The sequence below is a fragment of the Carlito syrichta genome, unplaced genomic scaffold (assembly GCF_000164805.1).
Source record: "Carlito syrichta isolate Samal-C Ts95f unplaced genomic scaffold, Tarsius_syrichta-2.0.1 Scaffold316281, whole genome shotgun sequence".
NCBI classification, from domain to species: domain Eukaryota; kingdom Metazoa; phylum Chordata; class Mammalia; order Primates; family Tarsiidae; genus Carlito; species Carlito syrichta.
Window position 1 is genome coordinate 449,034 of NW_007260377.1, and position 27,974 is coordinate 477,007.

General features: G+C 43.6%; 1 protein-coding gene across 1 annotated transcript in view; it reads left to right on the forward strand.

The window, feature by feature from the left end:
- Window positions 1–1,717: 1,717 nt before the first annotated feature.
- The window catches only part of MXRA5 (matrix remodeling associated 5), a 34,501-nt gene continuing 8,244 nt past the window's right edge, over window positions 1,718–27,974 (forward strand). Inside the window, exons 1-5 of the mRNA XM_008074037.1 lie at window positions 1,718–1,905; window positions 12,311–12,440; window positions 13,695–14,085; window positions 16,556–21,526; window positions 26,980–27,880. Coding sequence (XP_008072228.1) covers window positions 1,718–1,905; window positions 12,311–12,440; window positions 13,695–14,085; window positions 16,556–21,526; window positions 26,980–27,880 — 6,581 coding nt within the window. The remainder of the gene's footprint in view (window positions 1,906–12,310; window positions 12,441–13,694; window positions 14,086–16,555; window positions 21,527–26,979; window positions 27,881–27,974) is intronic.

Genomic DNA, 27,974 nt, shown 5'->3' on the forward strand with positions numbered 1-27,974 from the left:
TTCCAACTCTGGGAGGTGGAGCTTCAACTGGCTTTTGGCAAAGCTGCCTGCGCGCCCACAGCTGACGGCGGGACGCCCGCAGGCTGAAGAGAAGAACCGCTTTGAGCTCCTTTAACGGTTGCAAGAGTTTGTTATACGCGGTTAGCACCGGCGACTGGGCAGGTGCACCTCTTTGTTGTGTTGTCCCTGTTTCCCTATCATTGTTTTTAAAGCATTTTAAAAAAGCATTATTATTATTATTATTATTTTGTAGAGACAGAATCTCGCTATGTTGTCCAGGTTGGTCTCAAACTCCTGGTCTCAAGCAATCCTCCTGTCTCAGCCTTCCAAAGTGCTGGGATGACAAGGGTGAGCCACCACAGCCAGCTACTTTTCCATTTTATTTCTTTAGAGACAAGCTCTCGCTATGCTGCTCAGGCTGGTCTCAAACTCCTGACCGCCGGCAGTTCTCCTGCCTCAACATCCCAAAGTGCTGGGATTAGGAGCATGAGGAAAAACTAACCACTGTCGTTCTGAATGAGCTAGCAGATGTAGCCCAACATTTATCTGCATTTTCACTTTTTAAAAAGTGACTTACTTTATTTATTTTTCTTTTTGCCTGAATGTATACCAGGCAGTTTCTTTCTCTTTATTGAATGGTCGATTTTATGGCGGTTTCCCTAAATCTCCTTCCTGATAAAAAATGATCCCATGTCATCAAAATCCTTTGGCTCTTCCAAGAGGAAAAATAAGAATAGTAAACAAACCCAGAAATAATGGGGTGATTCTCCCTCTTTGAATACCTCTTTAAGAACGTTTAAAAGATAGAATTAAGACTTTGAGGAATATCACAAAGGAGAGACAATATTTTTGATATAAACAACTTTCTTAAGAAAATTTCAAAATTCAACTATATACAATATATGGTGGCTTAGTCTTGCCGTTGGAGGCAGAGCAGAGCCTCTAATTATTTATTTTATTATAGAAACATGGATAGCATTATCTGTCTTCCATCTCTTCTTTTTCTTCATCTTCAGCTCCTCCTCCTTCCTTCCCTCCCCCTTCCTCCCTTCTTCCTTTTGTACCCTCCCTCCTTCCCTCCCTCCCCCTTCCTCCCTTCTTCCTTTTGTACCCTCCCTATTTTCCTCCTTCCTTCTTTCTCCCTCCATCCTTCTCCCTCCTTCCCTCTTTCCTCCCTTCCCTCCTTCCTTCTACCATCCCTTCTTCCTTCTCTCCTTCCTCCTTCCTCTCTTCCTTCCTTTCTCCCTCCCTCTTATTCCCCATTCTTCCATCCTTCTTCCTTCTCTCCCTCCTTCCCTCCCTCCCTACTTTCTTTCCTTCCTTCCTTCTTTCCCTCCCTTCTTCCTTCCTTTCTTCCCTCTTAATCTCTCTCTGTGTGTGTGTGTGTTCCATGTACATGCTTGTAGAGCACAAGGCAGTAGATTTCCAAGTCATAATATCCAAGTCCATATAATCTTTAATATATTCTATTAAGGCTATATTCTAGAGTAATGATTAAAATACATAGTGAGAGTTTAGGGAAAATAAAGAGTTTCATCTTTCTTAATTCCCCTGTTTTGTGTACCTAGAATGTATCATTTAAAGTCTCAGGCAGCTTAAAGCCACGATGCAAAACTCAGACGTTCCAAATGGCTAAAATCGAGTGTATCTCCCCGCGGATAAGCGCATCTCTGTCTTGCTCCTCACTAGGTATCCCAGGACGACGCCCTCGGACAAGATGCTCAGGCGGGCGCGTTGGGGGGCTCTCTCCGTGGTGCTGATCCTGCTCTGGGGCTCTCCGCCCGCCGCCCTGGCCTGTCCTCACCCCTGCGCTTGCTATGTTCCCAGCGAGGTCCACTGCACCTTCAGATCCTTGGCCGCTGTGCCCGCAGGGATTGCAAAGCACGTGGAGAGGATCAACTTGGGGTTCGTACCACGTCCTCAGGGCGCATTCTCCGTGTCTATGTGCGCGTGTTTGTGAGTGTTTGCATACACTTGGGTGCATCTGTCTAGCCTGCATGGGTCACTCTGTAGATGGGCGGAACAGAGGTCAAAGTTTCGAACAAGGTTACTAAGCACAGTGCTTTTGGACGACCATCTAAATCTCTCCATCAGTTGTAAGATTTATTCACAGAGCGTGATGAACAACTTTAGTTTGTCAGGGAATTTCCTGGATAGCGTTTATTGAATATGTTGTACATGCATGTGCATATGACATACAGTTAAGTGTATGAAGAATATTTAAACAGAGACTCCAGAAGCTATTTAAGACTAACACAAAGAATAAGTAGCTCATCTGTGACACATTGCAAGTCACTTGGATGACGGACTTATGACTTTGAGGCAATGAAAGAGTTTTTTTTTTTTTTATGTTGCCTGTTTAAAATAATTGTATCTTCTTAAGAGGTATTTTTTTTGCAGCATTTCAGATAGAACTTTTATGCCTTTATTTCATTTTTGTACACACTAATGTTTTATTCACAAATACTCATGTGCCATGTTAATAATCAAATATCCTATGGAGTTTTTTCAACAAAATGTATTAGCTATTTTCTACCGTCTTGAAAACAACAAATTAAATTACATTTCTACTTTTTTAGTGACTTTATTTATCATTTTAAAAAATTTTTGTTTCATGAATGTCCACTGTGAGGAGGTTTTAATAAAATGAAATGGCTAAACTTGAGTCAGTGAGCAAATAATTGTAAACGTGCCTGGACACCTTGTACCACTGAATTTTTTTTTAAAAATCTTGCATCAATTGACTGTAAGGCCCACTGGTAGAACAATAGAATAAAAAGTAGACATAATAAGTTGGAAACTTCCCCAGTCTGTGGTGATAGACTGTTAAATAGATTTCTCAAGGAAATTTCAGGAAACTTTATGATTTGACTGTCTGAAAATCAAACCACAGTGGAGAAACCTCAGAAGAAAAAACAACTTGGCTTCACCAGAGGAGAGAATATTAACCCACAAGTCAGCATCCTTTCATGCAATCTTATAATTTATTAGGAGAGGCCATGCATCTAATGGGAGTAAGAAAAATAGAAAAAAAAGTTGAAACTCACTTGAACCAGAATAAGATGGAGCATGTGTTGTTTGCAAAGCAGAAAATAGAGCTTTATCAACAATTTACTTTATTTCTTGCAATTTCTAGTGTGCAATATTGTTGTTTTTTTCTTTTGAACCATTTCAACATGTGGTCTCATTTACTGTGGGAAACTATGTAATCCCACAAACCCACCCTTTGGCAGGTCACACATCTAGAGGTGCTGTCAGACAGGGCTTGGTGAAACTCCCTAAAAAGCATGGGAATAAGGCATAAGTGCTTTCTCCTGTATTTCCTACACAGATGGCTGTGTGCCTATGGGGGTTGGGACTATCAGGCTAGAGTCCGAGGTGAGGAGGTCCAGGCATGCATCCTCCCCAAAGAGAAGTCTACTCATCTGATGACTTTAAACTTGCCACACCAAGACTCTTATGTGTCAAGCTGTTTCATCTGATTTACAGTTTCTGTGATTTTTTTTTCTTCCCACCCATCTTTAAGTTGAAGTATTTTGTGAACATGGGACAGCTAACTCATCTCTAAATTAGAACAGAATTTCTGATAGTTTCATTAAAAAAAAAAACCCTCACAATAAACAATGAATTTTGGTGCCTTAAAGGCTTGGATGATGGAATAAAACAAAGATAACAAAATGTTTCTTGTTCTTATTGGTGCCATCGTGATATTTAGAGTTGGTTTTGTGAAATATTAACAAGAAAGGAAAACCGTATGGAACTGCTTCACAGCACTAACATATGTTATTTTCATCTGGTCTAGTTTGTAACATGAATCAATATATTACTTTTTAAAAATCACTCATCATGTCATACGAGCATGATAATGAAGTGAACATTGTTCATTTTGGGGGGGGGGATTGGAAGCAAAGGCAGCATCTAACAAATAAAACTCAGGATCTGCCTTGTCTTTTAGCAGTTTGGAGGGAGCATAAGACCCTCGAGGAATGAGAGATTGTTGGCCTTGAGCTAATGAAACCGTTTCCACACAATTGTTATGAGGGTTCTCTGTTAGCACTGCTGCTTCCTGCCTGGGCAACCTCTGAAAATTTCTATACAAATATTTTTTTAGAAAACAAAAAAACAATTATCCACTCAGTTTCTGATGTATAGACTTAAAAAAAATTTCCCCCCTTGGTTAAAAGCCTTCTTTTGGTGACGTATTTTGGAACTTCCACAATGTCCCTACTCATCTATTTTATGTTAAATTCTGCTTTTTGGTACTAACTGGAACCTGTAACGCAATTTTTCAAATGTTGTCTGACATAAACATTTCACTTAATTTGTTATGTAGCCAGCAATTGACAATCAGCAGATGATAAAGGGCTGGGCATAGTGATTCATGCCTGTAATTACAGCACTTTGGAAGGCCAAGGCTGGAGGATCGCTTGAGCCCAGGAGTTTGAGACCAACCTGGGCAACATAGTTAAACCTCAACTCCACAAAAAAATGTTTAAAAAGTTATCTGGGCATGGTGGTGCAGGCCTATAATCCCAGCTACTCAGGAGGCTGAGACAGGAGGATCATCTGGGGCCAGGAAGTCGAGGCTGTGGTGAGCCATGATGGTGCACTTGAACATCACTTGAGTGCAGGGAGGAGAGGAGGAATCCTGTACTCCTGGGGGACAGAACAAGACTCATGCATGCCCTAGAGTATACGATTCCTGCTCTCTTCCCTGCACTCAAGTGATGTGATTCCCTGGGCTTCCCCATTCTGACATCTGACACTAACATTCCCCATTCTGACATCTGACACCTGCATCCATAGACCCCAGAAACATGTACCAGGAAGATCATAGCATAAGACTGATATGGCCTCATCCCAGACCTTAGGCATCTTCTTTGAACAGGGGGTTTATTCAGGTTTGGAGGGAACTCAGTCACATTAATCCTCCATTTTTGTGCATTTCCACTTTTTCTCCACTTTGGCACCTACCATGATAGTTGGATGTCAAATCACACCTGATTGTTTTTGGTGACAAAGACAATGTGCTGAGAAACATCAGGTTCTTTCTGACCCATTTAAGAAATCCAGCCTTCAAGTCCCATCTCCACCACCTCAAGACCTGCCTCCTCCTTCTGGGTTCTCTTTGAGTCATTCTGTCTACTCCAAGGGATTTATTTCATGAGGCAGTGGGCCAATGTCTCCTGAGTGTGGACCAGGGATCTCCATCTTGGTCCTGGCTCCAATCTCACCTTGGATCCTCCCTGAAATCTCAAGCATCACATGGAACAAGTAGCTTCGGATGGTTTCCCCCACCTTTGCCTGTCCCAACTTTCCCCATCTCAGCGAACAACAAATCCAGCTATTTGCTCCTGTCAAAGCAGAAGTCCTTCCTCCAAGTTGTCTTGATTCTTGACTCCACCACTCAGCAATGCCTGTTGGCTCTTGCTCCAAAAATGTTTGGAAATGATGTATGGGTCTTCATCTCTGCTACTCCACCTTGGCCTTGGACCCAGCACCCCTCTAGGATTCACCTCTTTTTGTCTCCTCCTTCCTCTCTTGACTACCTTTGACTCCTTCTCCAGGTCGTGGCCAATATGGCTGTTTCTACACATACTTCAGTTCATCTTATTCTCTTCCTTAAAACCCTGCGATCTCTTCCAGTTTCACTTGGAGTGAAGAAAACAAATTCCTTCCCACGTCCTCTAAGCTCCTAGGTAACCCAGCCCCTGTTAATCCCACCTACTCACCAGATAACCGTCCTATCTAGATAGACCTCAGGTCCCAAGAAATGTCAGAACGTTTTGATGCTGCTATTGATTTTCATTTTTGTGCTCACCATTGCATAACGATTTTGTGGTTGAATCCTCAATAAGCATGAACCAATGGAGGAGGTGCATCTGCCTGTAAACTACCCAGGGTTAGAACAGGATTTCTTCACCTCAGGATAATTGACATTTAGGGCACTACTGTCATTTTAAATAGGACAATTTTTTGTTTTGTGGGGCTGTCCTGTGCACTGTAGGAGGCAAAACAGCATCCCTGGCCTTCACTCACTGGATATCAGTAACAATCCCTCCCTCCGTTGTGATAACAAAAAGTCATTTACAGATATTGTCAAATGTTTTAAGCAAATTCACCTGTGATTGAGAACTACTGCCACAGATAGATGATAGATAGGTAAATAGATAGATAGATGGATAGATAGATAGATAGATAGATAGATAGATAGATAGATAGATACGAGGGAGGATCCCCCAAAATGGGATTTATGTATAAAAGTTGTGTGTGTGTGTGTGTGTGTGTGTGTGTGTGTGTGTGTGTGTGTGTATTCCTATCTGTTTAAACTTCAGTAACCTTCCAAGTTCTCGTTGTTGGATGCAATCCACTGATCAAGATGTTGCTTCCATTGCTAAAAGCAGTTTTGGAACTCATCCATTTGATACCTTTTACTGTTTTTGCTGTTTTTTTTCACCTCTTCCACATCAGCAAAACATTCCCCTTTGAAGACTTTTTTTCATCCAGAGAAACAAATAAACAACAACAAAAAAAAATCACTCAGGGTGAGATCGAGTGAATAGGGAGAATGGGGAATGGGGGCATACTGCTTTGGGTCTAAAACTGCTGAACACTCAGCATGGTGTGGGCAGGTGCATTGCCATGGTGGAAGAACTAGTCACCTGTTTGCCACAGCTTGGTATGGCGCACAGCAATGCTAGCTGCCACACATTGTGGCACACAGCAATGCTAGCTGGTACACTGGCGCTGATGAGTTCCTAGAACACTTACCTAGCGGGGGAAGCCTGTACTACAAGGACTCCGCCCTCTAAAAAGATGACTCATGGTTTTTTTGGCTCCCCCCTCATAGACAGATGGATAGATAGATAGATGGTAGACACATAGACAGACAGTGTGATAAATAGATAATAGACACATGATAGATAGAAGATAGATAGATGACAGACACATAGATAGATACCTGATTGATGATTGATAGATAATAGATAGGCTGGATAGATATGATAGATAGATAGATATGATAGATGGATGACGGATGGATGAATAGATATATGATAGATAGAAATAGATGATAGATAGATGATAAATAGATAGGCTAAATAGATAAATAGATACAAACAGAGTCATTCATGCTAAGGCAAGGTTTCTAAACCTCAGCAATATTGATATTTAGGATTGAATAATTATCTGTGGTGGGATCATCCCATGCACTGTAGGGTGTTCAGCATGTCCCTGGCCAGTACCCATCAGATGCCAATTACATTCACTCTCTCTAGCTATGACATCCAAAACTGTCTCCAGGCATTGACAGCTGTCCTCTGGCAGACATCTTAGCTAAAAATTCCTGGCTGGCAGACTCAACAGAAGACAAGTCAAGTGAATGTGCCCCAGAACTGGAAAGCTTGACATGTCCAAAGCACAGAGTTGATGGCCAAGAACTCTCAACTCTAAAACACACCACAAAACAACCTGATTGTCCACGGTGGAATTTTCTACTAAAGTGATAAAGCCAAGCCCAAGTGGACCACGAATTAATCTTCCTGAAGAAAAGTAGGCATCTTGGAACGTAGATTGAAGAAAGAGAATGGATTCCCCACTCTCAACCCTGGGGACTCTAAGTCCTAGTAACAGACTAATACAGAGTGAAACGTTGGGATAGCACCAGAGAAAAGTCTCTAATCAGAGCCAAGGAACCAAATCATGTACTTTTGCATAAAACAATGAAAATCTCTGGTTCATTTCCTCCTGTAAGAATGCTCTGCTGCAGGATGGGTGTATAAGTTAAGTTCTTCAAGTCGCAGCCTTCCAGAGAGCCCTGTCCTGGACACTGAGCCTTCATATCCATCCCATCCTTTTCCCCGTCCCTTAATTTCTTTATTTAATATAATTGATCACTCTCTGGAATTATCTTCAATACTTTTATCTTTTCAGTCACCCTTTTCACTAAGAAATCTGGGCTCTTGCCAATTTTGTTAACTTGCCCAGAAGAGTTTCTGGAAAACACTAAAAGCTCAAGTTATATCTTGCAAGATAAATTCGTGTAGGTAGGTCCAGCACCAGGCACCATTTCATACAAAGGGAACCTTAAACACCATCTGTCTAATTTTTCCTTTTATTTCTCCATGTCTGAAAGCATTCAAGGTAGTTTTCAGAGCTAACTTCACCCCGAAGACACTTACAAAGTTGACCTATACATTGTTTTTGTATTTTTTTTTTCAAATTCAGGTAAAATTGAAGTAATATTACAGTCATCCTTTTAGGGTCTACAATTCAGTGGCATTGACTATATTCATACTTTTGTGAGTCCATCATCTCTATTTAGGTACAAAATATTTTCATTACCCCAAAAAGAGAACTCACACCCATTAAGCAGTCATACCTCAACCCCTCTCGATCCTCCCATCTTTTAGAAAACATCCATTGGTTTTCTGCCTCTATGAATTTGGCTATACTGGACATTTCATGGAAGTGTACTCATAAGATAGATCACTTTGAGTGACTGGCTTCTTGCACTTAATATCATAATTCTCAGACTCATCTACATTGTAATATGTGCCAGTGCTTTGTTCTTTATTTGTGAGATGCGTCTTGAGCAATGACCATTGCTTTTGTGTGGTAATTTTGCTGAAATAGATTTAAAAAGTTCTTTTAAATAGAATTAGATGTCTCAGTTAGATTTTTTCTTGCAGGCTTCTCTGAAACATACATTTAGACTCATGTTGTTTTGCACACAGGTGCATGAGATTATTCTTAAATGTTGATATTTCACTCAGAGACAAAATTTTGAAGAATTCTGAGAATGCCATCAGCAGACCCACACTGCAAGTTTATTGGCCTTCTGTTGTGTGCTGTGTGTGCTTAAATAAGAAGAAAGAAGCAAGGTGTTCTGTTAAAAATAAAAATGGCAACCATAGATGGTCATTAAAAATGCCTATTGGGTACCAGGCACATTATTTGAGAGACAGATGCCACAGAAACTTAAACCTCACCATCACACAATATAACCATGCAAAAAACCTGCACAGGTACCCTCTGCATCCAAAATTTAAAAAAAATAGACTAATTGAATGGAAGTGTTTACTCTTATTGTCATTGTACTATTATGTTATTTTTGAATATATATTAGTTTTTGAACATTTGCAGATTTATGTCGACATTGAACATATTTACTCATATGACCTATTACTCATACCACCTCTCAGTCTAGATACATTTAGTTGCTTATTTATTTATTTATTTATTTGTTTGTTTGTTTATTTTAGAGACAGAGACTTGCTCTGTCACTCAGACTGGAGGGCAAGGGTGTGATCATAACTCACTGCTACCTCAAACTCCTGGGCTCAAAAGATCCTCCCTCCTTAGCCTCCTGAGTAGCTAAAATGACAAGCACACACCACCGTACCTGGCTAATTAAAAATTTTTTTTTGTAGAGTTCAGATATCACTATGTTGCCCACGTTGATCTCAAACTCCTGTCCTCAAGTCATCATTTCATTGATCTTCCAAAATTTGTTGCTAATTTTTGTGGTTAATGCCTATTGTATTTTCCTTTGTGTCTTATTTTGCAGCAAATTTCCCTTTGCTCTCCCTAGTTTCTGCCTTGTTATAGATACCATTCCCTCCAGAGACTTCCAGACGTCCTTGAAACACAGTACCAGCTGAGATTATATTCTGTAATATTCTGTAACTCACACACAGCCCTCTGAAAAAAGGGTTGTCAGTAGCATCACTAATGAGGAAGTTGAGGTCCAAGAAAGTCAATTAACTTATCTGTGTAGCCAGGAGGCATTTCTGTCCTCAAAACATGAGTCCTTTTCAGGGTGCTATCACACCTCTAGGAACTGCATCTCTACTAGATGACAAGAAAGATCTAGAAACTGGAACCACAATTCCCCACGCAGTCTGCAGTGGTCAACACCTGCAGAAAACTGCTAAGCTCATCATCGGGAAAACGTATCTCTTTCTTCTCTTACTTAAAAATTTACCCACCAAGGAGGGTCACTCACTCATTTACATCATGAGAAAAGCCTCAAGCTGTTGGATTTTACTTGTCTTTACTTTACCTTATGGGGAGTTTTGTCCTCCAAAAAGACACTTGAGTTTCATACATTGGAGCTCATTGAATAAAATAGTGTCAAGCAAGTATCTGCAGCCTCTTGCACCTCAGTTAATGGTCTCTGTATACACGTGGAAGTTTTGGTCTCAAGTTATCTAGATCTCACCTGCAATGACTGTGTATTCTGAGAAGACGGTTTCTCCATTAGTTTCCTGTTCTTTATACTGAGGATGTTTTTGTTGCTGTTGCTGCGCTTGTTTGCAGGATTTTTAAGCTCCCACCTTGTTTTAATAAGCCCAAAATAGCACTATGAAATAGAAAAGACATAACTTTGAGATGATTCAACTCCTTTTTCTCTGCGTACTTGATATGTGACCTTGAAAAAATTAGACACTCTCAGAATCTCTGTTTCTTTTGGAGGAAATTAGTAGAGCATTCCTGCTTCATGGATTTTAGATGGTAAAGTGTACAAATGATTTGAAGCAGAAAATTCTTAAATCCAGTGAAACTTCCTACCTTTTATGAAACCCAAGGCATCACCATAACATTCACAAATAGCTTTGAGCCCAATTATTTTAATATTTCACCGCTCACCACTGTTAAATAGAGCAGAGCTCAGCTGATAAGATGCCAGAGGAATGGATCATGTCACATTCTCCACAGGAAATAGAATTATTTTTTGCTATTTATTCCCAGTGAGCCATTTCAAATCCAGGCAACATTATCGCAATTTGGTAGGACACGTTTAATTTCATCTGATGTTTTATTTGCGAATGTTGGTCTTAAATAATAACAATGCAATTCGGAGACTAGGTCTTTGAAGTGTTTGAAGCAATCAAGGTGAAATGCTTTTGGCGGTGGAGATGATAAATCTCCTGCAAGTAAGACTTTGTAACTGAAAGGTCCTTCTTAAGCCTGACTCTTAGGGAAGTTGATACCCAGTTGAGTTTTTCTATTGACTTTGCCATTGGGGTCTGGGTATGAGCTCATGAGAGCATTGGAACTGGCTAGAATTTGCGGCATTTAGCTATGAGCTGGCAACCTGTATTTTCTATGAGTTGATTTCCTTTTATTTAAGTGATGATGAGGAGCAATCAATAATGTCAGGCTAGAGGAGTTGCATCCCAGCAGAAACATGGATATAACAGCAATATGCAGGATTCTGCATTCATTTTGTGATTGTGTCTCCAGGGATCAAGTTTGAGGGCTGACATTTGTCACTACCAACCTAGCAATGAAAGATTTCTAAACTGGTCAAGAAAGCATCTTGATCAACATATATGCAACATCAAAGCCAAAAATATTTTTTTAAAGCAGCCTATTTACAAATAACTCAGCTAACCCATCAGACATGGCAATGTGTCCTTGTGAAATAACAAATAAGCGTGTTCATGTTTTGGCAGTCAATATTTCAATTTGGCCTTAGCACAGAGCACTCTTTGTTTTTGTTTTGTTTTGTTTTGTTTGTTTTGAGTCAGGGTCTCACACTGTCTCCCAGGTTGGAGTGCAGTGGCGCAATCCTGGCCTACCACAGTCCCGACCTCCTGGGCTCAGGTGATTCTCCCACTTCAACCTCCTGGGTAGCTATAACTTCAGGCACACACCACCATGCCAGGTTAATATTTTTTATTTTTCGTAGATATGGAGTCACTCCATGTTGCCCAGGCCTGTCTCGAACTCCTGTGCTCAAGCGAAACTACTGCCTTGGCCTCCCCAAGTGCTAGGATTATAGGTGTGAGGCACTGTGGCCAGCCACTTTTCCTTCTTATTATATGCAAAGCTACTCCCAAAGCTGTGTTTGTTTGTCTGTTTTTTTTTTTTCCATTCCTGCTAGCCACCTGGCACTCGTTATTACTGCTACTTCAGACATTATTATTGTCACTTCAGTGCAGGGTTTCTGACAAGAAGCCATAGGAAACAGCCTCATTCAGCATTCTAAATTCTACTAATTGCCACCAGAAAGTTTCTTCACTACACTAGCATATACCAAGTCACAAATCTCTGTGACCATTTCTTGGTTGAATGGAGACTAATGCATTTTTTTCTTAAGTTAGTTAGAAGGAAAGAGTCCCTTTTCTTTGGATTCCAGAGACGGATAAGGTCATGAACGAGTGTGTGTATTTTGGGAATGGCACTCATATGATCTCAGAATCATCATCTTGCTAACTTGCTTCTGGGCAGGCCGGGAAATGTTTCTTACATAAGACTTAAGAATCTGCTATTTCTTCGTCTAATTATTATCATCCTTTTTTAGGTTTAATAGTATACAGGCTCTGTCGGAAACCTCATTTGCAGGACTGACCAAGTTGGAACTACTTATGATTCATGGCAATGACATTCCAAGCATTCCTGATGGGGCTTTAAGGGACCTCAGCTCCCTGCAGGTAAGCCTTGGGCATTGATGAGAATCCCTCCTTGCATCATCTAAGCAGGGGTGTCCAAATTTTTGGTTTCCCTGGACCATATTGAGTAAAGAAGAATTGTCTTGGGTCGCACAATAAAGTATAGAATGTAGTTAGTATATATGCATAATAAGACTTCTTTTAAAAATATTTTTATTACAAAGTTTAGAAAAATAAGAACAGTAAAAACTAGTGGGAAATCTGACCTTGTTTTTGTAAAATGAATCTATTGACATCTGGTTTGATGGAAGGGGTTGCAATTCTCAGTGCATTCTCAAGGTGCTTGTCAGCAATGTTTGTTTGCATTTTTCTCTTTGTGTGCTTCATAATTAAAAATAGCTGCTCACAAATGTATGTGCTGCTGAAAAGTGATGTCATGAATAAGGTGTGTTTGTGAACTTCAAAAATAGAGCTATGCATGGGATCATGAAGAAAATAAATGCTAAGAAACACATAATGTTGCAAGACTTTGTGGGGCCGTGTGACTAGCTGTCCTGGGCTGCATGTGGTCCTTGTGCTATGGATTGAACGTGCTTCTCTAAGATCCATCATAAAGAAAGAAAATTTTATAATTCTTCCTAATGATCCATAAATGACTATTTTCTGACATGAAAAACAAGCTCAGTGTCATTACTTTCCAGATCTTTGTGCTGGTTTTTGCTCTTGACTGTCGCTTTTTATGAGAGAGACCCAAAGAAACCATGTAATTTATTTATGAAAAATTGTGTATTTATTCTCACATGTTTAAACTTCAGTCACCTTCAAAGCACTTCCACTGCCTAAAACAGTTTCTGAACTCAATCATGTTGATGCCTTTTAGTGGTTCTGCAGTATTTTGTTTCATCTCTTTCACATGGGCAAAACATTATCCTTTGGGGATTTTTTTTATCCAGGGAAACAAAAAAATAGGGAGGGTGGGCACGGGGGTCATGCCATTTAGGGTCAAAAACTGCCGAACACTCAGCACGGTGTGGGCAGATGTGCTCATCAATCACCCATCCTGAAATGGGCAAACACATTGAAAGAATCTGCAAAAAAAATTCACGGAAGCCAAACGCAGCCTCTCTCAACAATGCTGACTAGTCCACGGATGGGTTCCTAGAATACTCACCTAGCAGAGAAAGCCTGTATCCAAGGGGCCCACCCTACAAAATAGGGAGGGCAATTCAGGGTCTTTTTTGGGGTCCCCCTCATATGCTGTAAACAGGGTTGTTTTGTGCTCCCCTGTCTTTGCAGGTTTTCAAGTTCAGCTACAACAAGCTAAGGGTGATCACGGGGCGGACCCTCCAAGGGCTCTTGAGCTTAATGCGGCTGCACGTTGACCACAACAAGATCGAGTTCATCCATCCACAAGCGTTCAGCGGGTTGACGTCCCTGAGGCTTCTCCACCTAGAGGGGAACCTTCTCCACCAGCTGCACCCCAGCACCTTCTCTACCTTTACTTTCCTGGATTATTTCAGGCTCTCCACCATCCGACACCTCTACCTGGCTGAGAACAGGATCCGAACTCTGCCCACGGGCATGCTTCAAAACATGCCGCTGCTGGAGAACCTCTACCTGCAGGGGAATCCGTGGTCCTGCGACTGTGACATGCAGTGGTTTCTGGAATGGGATGCTAGGTCCAGAGGTGAGGAAAGGGAGTCCTAGCCACACACTCTTTGACCTTGCTGGAAAGGTTCCATGCTCCAAGGTCCTCATGTTGGTGTATTCACCCTGCATTGGATAGAATCCAAGTAGGCAGTCAGGAAGGTAGGAGATGCACACATGGTTCATTACCACAGAGATGTTAAGACACGGGCATCTTATCACACAAGTGCATCTGTCCCTTGGTACAGTGGAAAGCCATGGTCATGGAAAATCTTACATACAGTTGACTTGGATTTTCATAGAATGCATATCTGGAGAGGGATGTCCAGCTTAGTGTAGAAAGATGGAGTGGGGAAGGGTCTGTGAGCCCATGTTCCAGGAGGAATTATCCAAGGATGTTTGAAAAAGAGCAGACTGTGGGGACGTTGGAGGTGTTTGTGAAAACACGCTTTAACAGACTGGAGAGAGATACTGAGTGTTGATTCAGAGAACAAGAAGGACCCATGTGCAGAAGTTGCAAGAAAATAAATTGTGGTCTGCAACAAGGATGATTTTCCCTCCTTCTCTTCTTCTTCTCTTTCTCCCTTCCCTCTTTCTCTTCTTCCTTTTCTCCTTCCCTCCCTCTCTTCCTCCCTCTCTCCTTCCCTCCTTCCCTCCTTTCACTCCTTCCCTCCCTCCTTTCCTCCCTCATTCCTCCTTCCTTCTTTTCTTCTTTCTCTCCTTTCTCCTTCCTTCTTTCCCTTCTGTCCTTTCTTCCTTCTTTCCTTCCTCCCTCCCTTTCTTCTTCCCTCCTTCCTTGCTCACTTCCTCCTTCCTTTCTTCATCCCGGCCTCTCTCCTTCCTTCCTCCTCGCTCTCTTTTCTTCCTTCCTCATTCTCTCCTTCCTCCATCCTTCCTTCCCTCCCTCCCTCCCTCCCTCCTTCCTTCCTTCCTTCCTCCCTCTTTGCTTCCTACTTCCCTTCCTCCCTGCCTCCCTTTACTCCTTCCCCTTTCCTTTCTTCATTCTTTCCCTCCTTTCTTCTTCCCTCCCTCCCTTCGCTCTTTCCTTCTCCCTCTTTCCTTCCTTCCTCACTTTCTCCTTCCCCACACTCTCCCTTCTTTCTTCCCTCCCTCCTTTCTTCCTTCATTTATCCTTCTCTCTCTCCTCCCTTCCTCCCTCTATTCTTCCTTTCTTCCTTCCTCACTCTCTTTCCTTCTTCCCTCCCTCCCTTTCTTCTTGCCTTCTCCCTCTCTCACTCGCTTCCTCTCTCCTCCTTTCCTTTTGTCGACCACTGCACCCAGGGAAATAGCTTCATGATTTGCAATTGTTTACATAGATTCTCTTGGACTTTCGCAGAAGATAAATTGCATAATGCTGTAAATTAAGTTTCTTTTTCTTTTACCTGAAAAGATTGAAATAAAAAACATTAGCAATTATTACTCAGTATTAAGTAATGATAAAACACTAGTTAGTTATCATACACTGTACAAAACTGCAATTTTAAAAATTTTAATCAATTTTTAAAATTTATTCTTTACATTTTTTAAGGAGTGCAGTTTTCTTATATGGATATGTTGCACAGTGGTGAAGTCTGAGCTTTTTGGGTATCAGTCACCCAAAGAGTGAACATTGTACCTATTAAGTAATTTTTTACTCCCACCTCCTTCTTACCTTCCCACCCATCTGAATCTCCAGTATCTGTTATTCCACTGTCTGTGTCTGTATATATACATTGTTTAGCTCCTGCTTATAAGTGAGAATATGCAGTATTTGACTTTTTTCTGAGTCATTTCACTTAGAATAATGGCCTTCAATTCCAGTGCTGCTGCAAAAGACATACTTTCATTATTTTTTAAGAGTGAATAGGAGTCCATAGCATTTTGTTCATCCAGTCCTCTGTTGATGGACACTTAGGTTGAGTACATGGCTTTGCCATTGTGAATAATGCTGTGATAAACATATGGTGCAGGTGTCTTTTTTATATAATGATTTCTTTTCCTTTGGATAGATAGCCAGGAGTGGGATTACTGGATCAAATACGGTCGTTGCATTTTTAGTTTTTTGAGAAACCTTCAGGCTGTTTTTCATAGAGTTTGAACTAATCTACATCTCTACCAACAGTGTCTTAGCGCTCCATTTTCTCCTCATCCTTGCCCACGCCTATTGTTTTTTGACTAATTGATAATGGCCATTCTGACTGGCATGAAATAATATCTCATGTGGCTTTGATTTGCATATCTCTGAAGATTAGCAATGTTGGACTTTTTTTTGCATTGGTTGGCCACTGGTATGTCTCTTTTTGAGAAGTGTCTGTTCATGCCCTTTGCCCATTTTTTAGTGAGGTTTTAGGTAAAAACTGTGATTTAAAGTCACACATGAAGCATCAGAGTCAAGTCAGGAGTGCAATTCCTTCTTATAGAGTTACACCTGGATGATAGAGAAGCAGATGGAGACTTTATCCTCCACCCACGTTCAAGGCATGACATTCTTTGGCACTTTTGCTCACTATTTGTTTGCTCATGTGTTTTAGGGGTTCTGAAGTGTAAGAAGGACAAAGCTTATGAAGGCGGTCAGTTGTGTGCCATGTGTTCCAGTCCCAAGAAGCTGTACAAGCAAGAGATTCACAAGTTGAATGACATTGCTTGCCTGAAGCCTTCCATTGAGTCTCCTCTGAGACAGAACAAGAGCAGAAGCAGTGAAGAGGAGCAGGAAGAAGAGGAGGATGGTGACAGCCAGCTTGTTTTGGAGAAGTTCCAACTCCCCCTGTGGAATATCTCTTTGAATATGACCGACGAGCATGGGAACATGGTCAACTTGGTCTGTGACATCAAGAAACCAACAGATGTGTACAGACTTCACCTGAACCAGACGGATCCTCCAGAGATCAGTATCAATGCAACAGTCGCCTTGGACTTTGAGTGTCCGATGACTCGGGAAAACTATGAAAAGCTGTGGAAGCTGATAGCGTATTACAGCGAAGTCCCTGTGAAGCTGCACCGAGAACTTATGCTCAGCAAAGACCCCAGAGTCAGTTACCAGTACCGGCAAGACATTGATGATGATGCCCTTTACTACACTGGCGTCAGAGCCCAGATCCTTGCAGAACCAGAATGGGTCATGCAGCCATCCATAGACATCCAGCTGAATCGACGTCAGAGCACAGCCAAGAAGGTCCTGCTCTCCTATTATGCTGAGCACTCTCTAACTTTATCTTCCAAAGACACAAGCCAGGCTCGGAGCAGAAGCTGGGTGATGATTGAGCCCAGCACGGCAGTGCAGAGAGCTGAGACCATCCTGGAAGGGGGTTCATGCCAGCTGAGTTGCAATGTGAAAGCTTCTGAGAGCCCATCTATCTTCTGGGTGCTCCCGGATGGTTCCATTCTGAAAGCTCCTATGGATGATCGGGAGGGCAAGTTCTCTATCCTCAGCAGTGGCTGGCTGAAAATTAAATCCATGGAGCCTTCTGACTCAGGCTTGTACCAGTGCATTGCACAGGTCAGGGATGAAACAGATCAGATGATGTACAGGGTTTTTGTGCAGTCTCCTTCCACTCAGCCCTCACTGGAGAGAGATCTGATGACAATTCACAAGGACCCGGGGGAGTCTGTGATGCTGCCTTGCAGTGCCTTGGCAATACCCGAAGCCCACCTCAGCTGGATCCTCCCAAACAGAAGGATAGTTAACAATTTGGCTAACATGTCACATGTGTACATGCTGGCAGATGGAACTCTGTCCATCCCAGAGGTCCAAGTCAGTGATGGCGGTTACTATAGATGTGTGGCTGTCAACCAACAAGGGGCAGACCATTTTACAGTGGGAATTACAGTGCATAAGAAAGGACCCGGCAGGTCTTCCAAAAGAGGCCGACGTCCTGGCGCAAAGTCTCTTTCCAGAGTGAGAGAAGACATTGTGGAGGATGAAGGGGGCTCTGGCATGGGAGAGGGAAAGACTTCAAGGAGAGTTCTGCATCCGAAGGACCAAGAAGCACTCATCAAAACAAAGGATGAGGCCATCCTTGGAGACAAGAAAGTCAGGAAAGGAAGAAGGAAACAGAAACTCTGGAAGCATTCTGAAAAAGAACCGGAGACCAATGTCGCAGAAGGCCGCAGAGTGTTTGAGTCCAGACGGAGGATAAACATGGCGAACAAGCAGATTAATCCAGAGCGTTGGGCCGATATTTTAGCCAGAGTCCGTGGGAAAAATCTCCCCAAGGGCACAGAAGTGCCCCAGGCCATTCAAACTACCACTCTTCCATCCATGCATCTAGAAGTAACACCTCTCTCACCAGCTGTGTCTCCCCTCTCAGCAGCACCTGTGCAGGCAGCAGCCAGTGCTGAAGAGTCCTCAGCAGATATGTCTTTATTTGGTGAGGAAGAGCAGGTTTTGAGTACCATGTCTTTAGCCAGGATGGGACTAGAACACAACCACAATGAAGTCATTCTTTCTGAACCCAAAGTAGCAGATGTGCCCCCAGAAGATGTTATTGAGGATGAGTTTTCTGAGAAGACTGAGGAGATAATTTCCACTGAAGGGGCCACGAAGTGGGTTGAAACCCCGACACTGATATCTGAACCTTATGAATCTTCTCCCACTCTACAGACCCTGGACACCATCTATGAAGAGCCCACCGAGGAAGAGACAGCAACAGGGCATTGGCTTACAACAGATGTTGGATCTGTGCCAGAGCCTACATCAAATGAGTATGAGCCTCCATTGGATGCTACCTCCTTTACTGAGTCTGAAACTGTGCAATACGTTTACCCAGATTTGGAGACTAATTCATACCCAGATGAGGCTAAGATGAAAGAACAGACCTCTGTCCACTTTTTTCCAACCCCTACTGCATGGGTTGCTGACTCCAGTACTTCTGAGACATTGGACAATCCCACTTTAGGGAAAGCAGGTGTCCCAGCTCAATCACATCTACAAGGACACACAGACAACATCCAGCTTCTGAAAAGTGATTTAAGCACTCAAGGTAACACACTGAATAAAAAGAAGATAAAGGGTAAATCTCGGACAGCACAGGAAGGAGATATGTTAGAAAGACACCTCACAAACTCTAGAAATTCTCAGAGTGAGGGGCAGGATATCACTTCTATCACTGTACCTGATTCCTCACTGGGAGGGATGAACAATGTCTCTCCATTTAAGCCGCCTAGGGAAACCACACTTGGCACCCTGTTGGCCAAAGACACCATGATGGCAACAGTGACAACACCAGGCCAGAAGATGGGTTCACCATCAGTTCCAGTCACTCACTCTTCTCGAAGAAGACCCAATGGAAGGAGGAGATTACGCCCCCACAAATTCCACCACCAGCATAAGCAAACCCCAACAACTCTTACCCCAATAGAGACTTTTTCTACTAAACCAACTCAAGCATCTGAAATTAAGATTCCAAAACAAGTGGAGAGTTTGCTGGCTCCTACATCTTCTGTTGATAACACAGTGAATATCCCCAAACGTCTGGAAATAAAGAAGGATGCACAGCCTGTGTCCAAGGGAACCCCACGAAGGAAACATGGAAGGAAGCCAAACAAGCATCGACATACCACTTCTACAGAGAGCTCAAAAGCATCTGTATCCATGCCCAGTGTATCATCAGAAAATAAACATCACAGTGGTATTACTCCCAGTTCAGAAACTATTCTTTTGTCTAGAACTGTTTCTCTGAAAATGGAAGACTCATATAACATCACCAGAGTGGAGGATTATACAACTACCACAAAAATAAGATCACCTCACCCTAAAATCCAAGAGACACTTTCAGTCACACATACACCCATATCAGATGGGAAAGAAATTAAGGATGATAGTCTCACAGATGTCAACAACTATAAAATTGATACTTTAGTACCCATAGAGTCAATCACTAGTGTTGTATCAACTTCTGAGTCCTCAGTCTCCACTGTGGAAGAATTTAAGGAAGAATTCTCTTCTTTGGGCTTTCCAGAATCGCCAACCTGGAGCCCTTCAAGGACTTCTGAGCTTGGGAGACTGCAAACAGACATATCTGTCACCAGTTTTGGGAAAAACCTTGTTCTTAAAGGGCTGGAAGATATGGATTTTACTTCTGAGTTTTCACCTTCTGTGACGGTCTCCACACCACTTCAATGGGAAGAAATTGGTGCTCTGACAACTCTCTCAAGCATAAAAAAAGAGCCGTCTTCAAGTCACGCAGATACCACCACTCATGTTCAAGAACATCATAAAACCACTATTGCTCTTCTCTCTTCTGAAACCAGACCACAGAATCACATCTCTACTCCTGCTCTGGCGGAAGAACCAGCCTCCCCCTTCTCACCCACGACTCTTATGGTTTTGGCAGAAACTACCACTGAGCCAGCACTTCTGAGTTCAAGAACCTCTCTGACGTTTACAGATCCCAAGGAAAATGTTTTCTTGAATTATGTGGGGAACCCAGAAACCAAAGCACCCCCAATGGACAGTGAATTGACTCAGCACACATTGAGGCCAAATGAATTATCTACTCCCACTTTCTACCAGAATGCATTTAACTTGTCCCCAAATCAGGCGTTGGGAAAGGAAGTGTTTGATGGTAGGAGCAAAAATAGTCTACCACATGGTCCAGATAGTCAACACCTGGATGGAAGAGTCCACCCTTCTCATCAACCCACCAGAGTCCTTGCCAAACCTGTCCCACCAAAGGGAACAGTGAGACCACCTGATGTGGCCATACAAAGCCCCTTTAGATATTTTGTAACCTTCCAGCCACCCCATCACCTGACCAACAAACCAGAAGTAACTGCATATCCTTCAAGGGCTTTGCCGGGGAACGAACACTTGACGACTCCAAGATTATCAAGTACCACAACTCCTCTTCCATTGCACATGTCTAAACCTGGCATTCCTGGTAAGTTTCCCGACCCAAGAACTGACCAGTTCAATGACTACTCCAAAGTGCGTGGAAATAATGATCTCCCTGAGCCAAGACACCCAGTTAGCAAACTTCCAAGTTCAAGAACGCCTCATTATTCCAGCGGAAGATTCCCTTTCTTCATCAACAGGACTCTTTCTTTCCCACAGTTGGGAGTCACTCAGAAGCCCCAGACATCCAGCTCTCCCACCCCAGTGACAAGGGAGAGAAAGGTCAACCCAGGTCCCTACAATAGGATAAATTCCCAGGGCATCTTTCACATGGACTTTGGCCCTCCGGCACCTCCAGTATTGCACTCTCCCCGGACCACGATGTCACCCTCCACTAACTTACAGAATATCCCCCTGATCACTTCCACCCGGAGCTCTATCTCCTTTGTGACGTCCTCCGCCCAGTCCTCAGTAGGCTTCCACCAGAGCAGCTCAAAGTTTTTTGCTGGAGGACCGCCTGCATCCAAGTTCTGGACCCTTGGGGAAAAGCCGCAGATCATCACAAAATCCCCACAGACCGTGTCCGTCACTGCTGAGACAGATGCTGTGTTCCCATGTGAGGCAACAGGGAAACCCAAGCCTTTTGTTACTTGGACAAAGGTTTCCACAGGTAAGGTGTTGGGGTGTCTACATTGTATCCACTGTCCATGGAAGAGGACAATACTAGAGACTAGGACTCCAGGCAGAACCATTGGTGGGATGGGAGGAGACATCCGAGAGCTTAGATCTAAGAGTGTTCCTTTGCAGAGAGGAATTGGTGAGATTCTGTCAAAGCCATGGAAACCTTTAATAGTCTCTTGGGTAGGGAATAACCCAGGCTTCAGAATATCCCATAATGGAGCCTCTTAAGTCTTCCCCGTCAATTCAGTAGAGTATCTTTCAGTCAACCATGTGAGGCAGAGTAGATGTGAGTAGGATTCTACAAATCACCTTTTCCCTCCTAATGACTTTCAAGGGCAAAGTCAGCTTGGTCAGAAACCATTGTCTAATCTTCTAAGCCCTAATCAGGTGTTTCTTTTATTTGAACCCGGAGATGTGATTGTGTTAGTCAGCTCAGGCTGCCATTGCAAAGTCCCATAGCCCAGGTGACTTAAACAACAGATATTTGTCTTCTCTCATCCTGGAAGCTGGAAGTCGAGGCCAAGGAGTCTCAGGGCTGGTTCCTCCTCGCGCTTCTCCTTGGATATGTAGACACCATCTTCTCCTGTGTCCACATGGGGTTGTCCCTTTGTGTATGTTTTTGTCCTCCTCTCCTCTTCTTATGAGGATCCCAATTCTATTGGATCAGTGACCACTCTAGTGACTTCATTGTACCTTAATTATCAATTTAAAGATCCCATCTTGAAATGCAGTCACATTCTGAGGCACTAGGGGTTAGATCTTCAACACATAATTTGTTCAAGGACACAATTCTGCCTACAACAATGATCTACAATTAAATGAAAGCGCCCAAAGATGTATCATATTGACCATCTGCTTTGTTTGAACAGCAAAACAATTTCTAGGTAACTGAAGAAAATAACATCTGAAAACCACAGCCTTCTTGAAAGACCTTATCTTTTCTTTTTACCCATGTCTTCTCTGTCAGCACAACTGTCTCTTTCAGCCCAAGATTCTGATGAAAGAAGTGTGTGTGTGTGTGTGTGAATTTTCTCCATTTGGATAATCCAGGAATGATTTATGCTGCTAGCACCTAGCAAAACTGTACCTTTTTTTGCACAACTTTGTCTTCCAAAGGTTGGAAACATTCCAGAGGGTCACAGAGGCTCTAAGCCTGGGGGAAAGGTTTACTTCTTTGATCAGCTCATCCTTTGAAGTTGTAGGTTTTCATGATTTCTTCATGAATTTTTCTTGAAGTAGGAGACAGCAGACCCCATGGACTTTTCAAGGTTATGCCTTTGAAGGAACCAATTCCCTTACTGGGAGATCCAATTAATCCTTAGGATCTTCCATTCCCCAGGTTAATTCACATACACTTTGGACCATGACGCTTCACCAAACATTCACACATATTTTTCTTCTATATTTCCAGCAATTGGCTCCAAATGCTGACTGTTCTTCTGTTAGTGAGCACTTGTTTCTAGAAAGTTCTATCTCAGTGCAAGGTAGAATGAGATTTGGCTCACATCCACGGAATGTTGCAGTCTAATGTCATGGAGCAACAGGATGTGATTGTATCACACCTTTGTTTCCAGAAAAAGAAATCAACAAGTTTCTTGCAGCATCAGAGAGAACTATGAGGTCAACTTATATGAGGGGGATCTCCCCCAAATGCAATTTATTTATAACAAGTTCTGTATTTACTCTTACATGTTTATGCTTCAGTCATCTTCAAAGTCCTCTCCATTTGATGCAATACACCTATTGAGATGCTTTTACCACTGCACAAAACACTTTTTGAACTCACTATTTCATATCAGCAAAACATTTTCCTTTGAGGACTTTTTTCATCCAGAGAAACAAAAAAAGTCACTTGGAGTGAGATTGAGTGAATAGGGAGGGTAGAGCATGAAGGGTCATGCCAATTTGGTCAAAATCTGCTGAATACTCAGCGCAGCGTGGGCAGGTGCATTCGTCAATCAACCATCATGAAATGGGCAAACACACTGAGAGAATCTCTAAAAAAATACACTGAAGCTGAATGCAACCTTTCCCAACAACGCCAGCTGGTACATGGTTGTTGATGGGTTCCTAGAACACTTATCTAGCAGCAGAAGCCTGCACTACAAGGGGCCCATCCTCCAAAAGATAATTCCATTTTTTGGGGGTCCCCCTTGCAACCGCCCTTGGAAGATTGGGAGGAAGTTTTAATGGTTCTCCTCTCCCAAATGAAATAGACAAGCACTCTTGGACCTCTGAAGCAAAAAATGCCTTGGTCAGGAGGTGGGACTCTAGGGGTGGACATCAGCAGGTGTATGTCCATGAGCATAGTCACCTGTCACTCAGGAGGGCTGGAACACAAAGCTGGACCATTTTGTAGCCTCATTGCTTGGAAGGCAGGGAGATTATACCGGCACCAACCAAGACCTGCACCCCAGGACCTAGTGGGCTGGGCAGATAGATTCACCTAGTGACTCACCTGGCCAAGCCTATCTTCGAAAAGGACAGCCATGGTCTTGGCAGCTCTGTAAACACACCAGAATAGTGGCCATGTTTCAGTGAGTGTTTTGCCCTGGAAACATCCACCCATGGACATAGCATTTTCATGGGGAGAACACAGATGCCTTGTCAGAGAAAATGAATATTTCCACTTGAGAATGAAGATTATGGAATGCTCCCAGGGTTTGAAGTCTTCATTTAAATCTTCCATCCAGAACTCCCACATCAGAGAAACTTATCAGCAAGAGTCAGAACGAAGCAAGTAGTCTGTGAGTGAAGCCCAGACTCAAGAAGGAACTGGCAACATGGAAGAAGAAGGGGTACTGAAACTCAGGGTTCTCCTGGGCTGGAGTTTAAAAATGAAGGTTTTATTATATTTTGGTATCAACAAAAAAGATCATGAGATCTGTAGAAGAAAAGGGGAAACCTTTGTTTTCTTTTTTCCTCGTTTTTGGAGGTGGGGTCTTACTGTGTTGCCCAGGTTGGAGTGCAGTGGCACGATCACAGCTTACCACAGCCTCCATCTCCTGAGCTCAGGCGATTCTCCCTCCTCAGCCTTCCATGTAGCTGGGACTACAGGTGTGCACCACCATACCCAGCTAATTTTTAAATTTTCTGTAGAGACAAGGTCTCACTATGTGTCCAGGCTGGTCTTGAACTCCTGTTCTCAAGCAGTCCTCCCACCTTGGACACTCAAAGTGCTGGGATTATAGGCATGAGTCACCATGCCCAGTGGAAATCTTTGTTTTTTAAATGGTTTTTTAATTAAAAAACGATCAGCTGGGCTTGGTGGCTCAGCCTGTAATCCCACGCCTTGGGAGGCTGAGGTGAATGAATTACCTGAGCCCATGGGTCCGAGACCTGCCTGGGAAACTTGGTGAGACCTCATCGCTACAATAAATAAAAAAAAATCAGCTGGGCGTGGTAGTGCGTGCCTGTAGTTCCAGCTATTTGGAAGGCTGAGGCGGAAGGATCACCGGAACCCAGCAGGTCGGTGGCCGGGAGTGGCCACTGCACTCCAGTCTGGGTGATGGAGTGAGACTCCAACTCAAAAAAAAAAAAAGATCTGCAGATTGGAAAGGGACAATCTTCAATATAATGAAAATGGGTGCTCTGTAAAACAAAGAAAGGATTTGGCTTCAATAGGGTTCATTCTTGGCCTGGTTCTTCATCAGGTCTGTTTACAAAAATGGGGGATTCAAATTTGTTTAGTTCTGATTGGTCGAAAGCATTGAGCCTTCATTGGGTGGTTTCCAAGCTTCAATTCAGAAGTCTGGGACACCGAGCAGGATGTTTATGAAGCATTGCCTTTCTCAGAACAAGGGGCACATGACCAATCTTGTCTTGTGAATTTGAGTGTTTCTATCAGCCACAGGGAGTCCACCTCATCTGAAGAATATGAAGTTTTATTTACAGTTTGGTTTTTTTGAGACAAGGCCTTGCTCTGTCACTGAGGCTGGAGTACAGTGGCACATCATATCTTGCTGAAGCCTTGAACTCCTAGGCTCAAGTGATCCTCCCACCTCAACCTTCTGAGTAGCTGAGACTCCAGGTGTCACCACACCTGGCTAATTTTTTGATTTTTTTGTAGAGATGAGAACTTACTATGTTGCCCAAGCTGGTCTCAAACTCTTGGCCTCAAGCGATCCTCCTGCCTTGGCCTCCCATAACGCTGGAATTATAACCATGAGCCACCACACCTGGCCTATATTATGAAGCCAAAAGGGCACAGTGGACATGGACAAAGTAGTCTGTTGCTCACAGATCCCAAAAAGCGTGAACACATCCCAGCATGCAGGGTCACGGGGAGAAGCATCAGGAGTGGTTAGTAAGCAGAGAGATGGGGGGAACTGTGGACAAGCACATTTTATTGTGGTAGTTTCTATGGGAAGAAAGAGGTGAGGGTTAGAATTGAGAGCCTGAAAATTTCAGCAGACTCTGGAGCATGTGGGAGTGTCCCTATCTGGTACCTGACCCTGAGGTGATTGTGGCAGGAGTGTAATGGCTAGAGTGTGAAAACCCTATAAAAGAGGTAGTTGGGCTGTGGGCTCTGGGTTGGCCTGTTTGCTTATAAAGGGCACGTTCACAGGTAGCTGTTTGCTCTCTCTAGGAATTAGCTAATCCTGCCAGGGGCAGTCACTCCAGGGTCAGCCAAACCCCAGATGCAAACATATGGGTAAGGCCAGGCAGGGTGGCTCACACTTGTAGTGCCAACACTTTTGGAAGCCAAGGCAGGAGGATCACTTGAGGTCAGAGTTTGAGACCAGCCTGGGCAACATAGTGAGACCCCATCACTATAATTTATATATAATATGTATGTATATAATATGTATACACACACCCATTAATGAGATTGCTGGATCATATGATAGTTCTATTTTTAATTTTTTGAGGAACCTCCATAATGTTTTCTATAATGACTGAACTAATTTAACTGTGTACAGTGATTTTCTTTTCACTATATATTTGAGTCAGGATCTCACTCTGTCACCCAGGCTGGAGCATGATGGTGCGATTACAGCTCACTGCAGCCTCAACTTCCTGGACTCAGATGATCCTACTGCATCAGCCTCCAGAATAGTTGGGACTATAGGCATGTGCCACCACGCCCGGCCATTTTTTGTAGCAATGAGGCCTTGCTGTGTTGCCTAGACGTCTCGAACTTCTGGCCTCAAGCGATCCTCCCACCTCAGCCTCCCAGAGTGCTGAGATGACTGGTGTGAGCCTCTACTGTGGTCTTTTGTCTTTTTGATGATAACCATTCTCACAGGAGGGAGGTGGTATCTCACTGTGATTTTACATTTCCTTGATGGTTCACCACCAAAACAGTATCTCTCCTACTTTGGATCTTGCCATTTGGGCCTGAAAGAGGAGAATTAGGTTAATGAACTGATAATACTCCTAGAAAGGAGGATTAAGTCAGAGTTGATGACATGTGGGTTTTTGTTTTTGTTTTCCTTGCAGGAGCTCTCATGACTCCTAATACCAGGATCCAACGCTTTGAGGTCCTTAAAAATGGCACACTGATCATTCGGAAGGTCCAGGTCCAGGACCGGGGCCAGTACGTGTGCACAGCCAGCAACCTGCATGGCCTGGACCGGATGGCACTCCTGCTTTCGGTCTCCGTGCAGCAGCCTCAGATCCTGGCCTCCCACTACCAGGATGTCACCGTCTACCTGGGCGACACCATCACCATGGAGTGTCTGGCCAAGGGGACTCCGGCCCCCCAGATCTCCTGGCTCTTCCCAGATGGGAGGGTGTGGCATGCCGTGTCCCCCATGGAGGGCCGCGTTACTCTGCACGAAAACCGGACGCTGTCCATCAAGGAGGCCTCCTTCTCAGACAGAGGAGTCTACAAGTGTGTGGCCAGCAATGCAGCTGGTGCGGACAGCCTGGCCATCCGCCTGCACGTGGCAGCACTGCCCCCTGTCATCCAGCAGGAGAAATCGGAGAATATCTCACTGCCCCCGGGCCTGAGCATCCACGTCCACTGCACGGCCAAGGCTGCACCGCCGCCCAGCCTGCGCTGGGTGTTGGCCGATGGCACCCAGGTGCGCCCATCGCAGTTTCTGCACGGGAACCTGTTCGTCTTCCCCAATGGGACCCTCTATATCCGCAACCTGGCGCCCAAGGACAGCGGCCGCTATGACTGCGTGGCCGCTAACCTGGTGGGCTCGGCACGCAGGACCGTGCAGCTGGCTGTGCAGCGCACTGCAGCCAATGCGCGCATCACCGGCACCTCAGCACGCAGCACAGACGTCAGGTATGGGGGGACCCTGCGGCTGGACTGTAGCGCCTCGGGGGACCCCTGGCCACGCATCCTCTGGAGGTTGCCATCCAAGCGGGTGGTTGACGTGCTCTTCAGGTAGGTGGCTCCACGTCTGCACATGTTCACACGGTGAGACCTTAGCCTTGTAAGCTGGGGTCTGGTGAGTGCCTTACTCGTTACATTCCCCAAC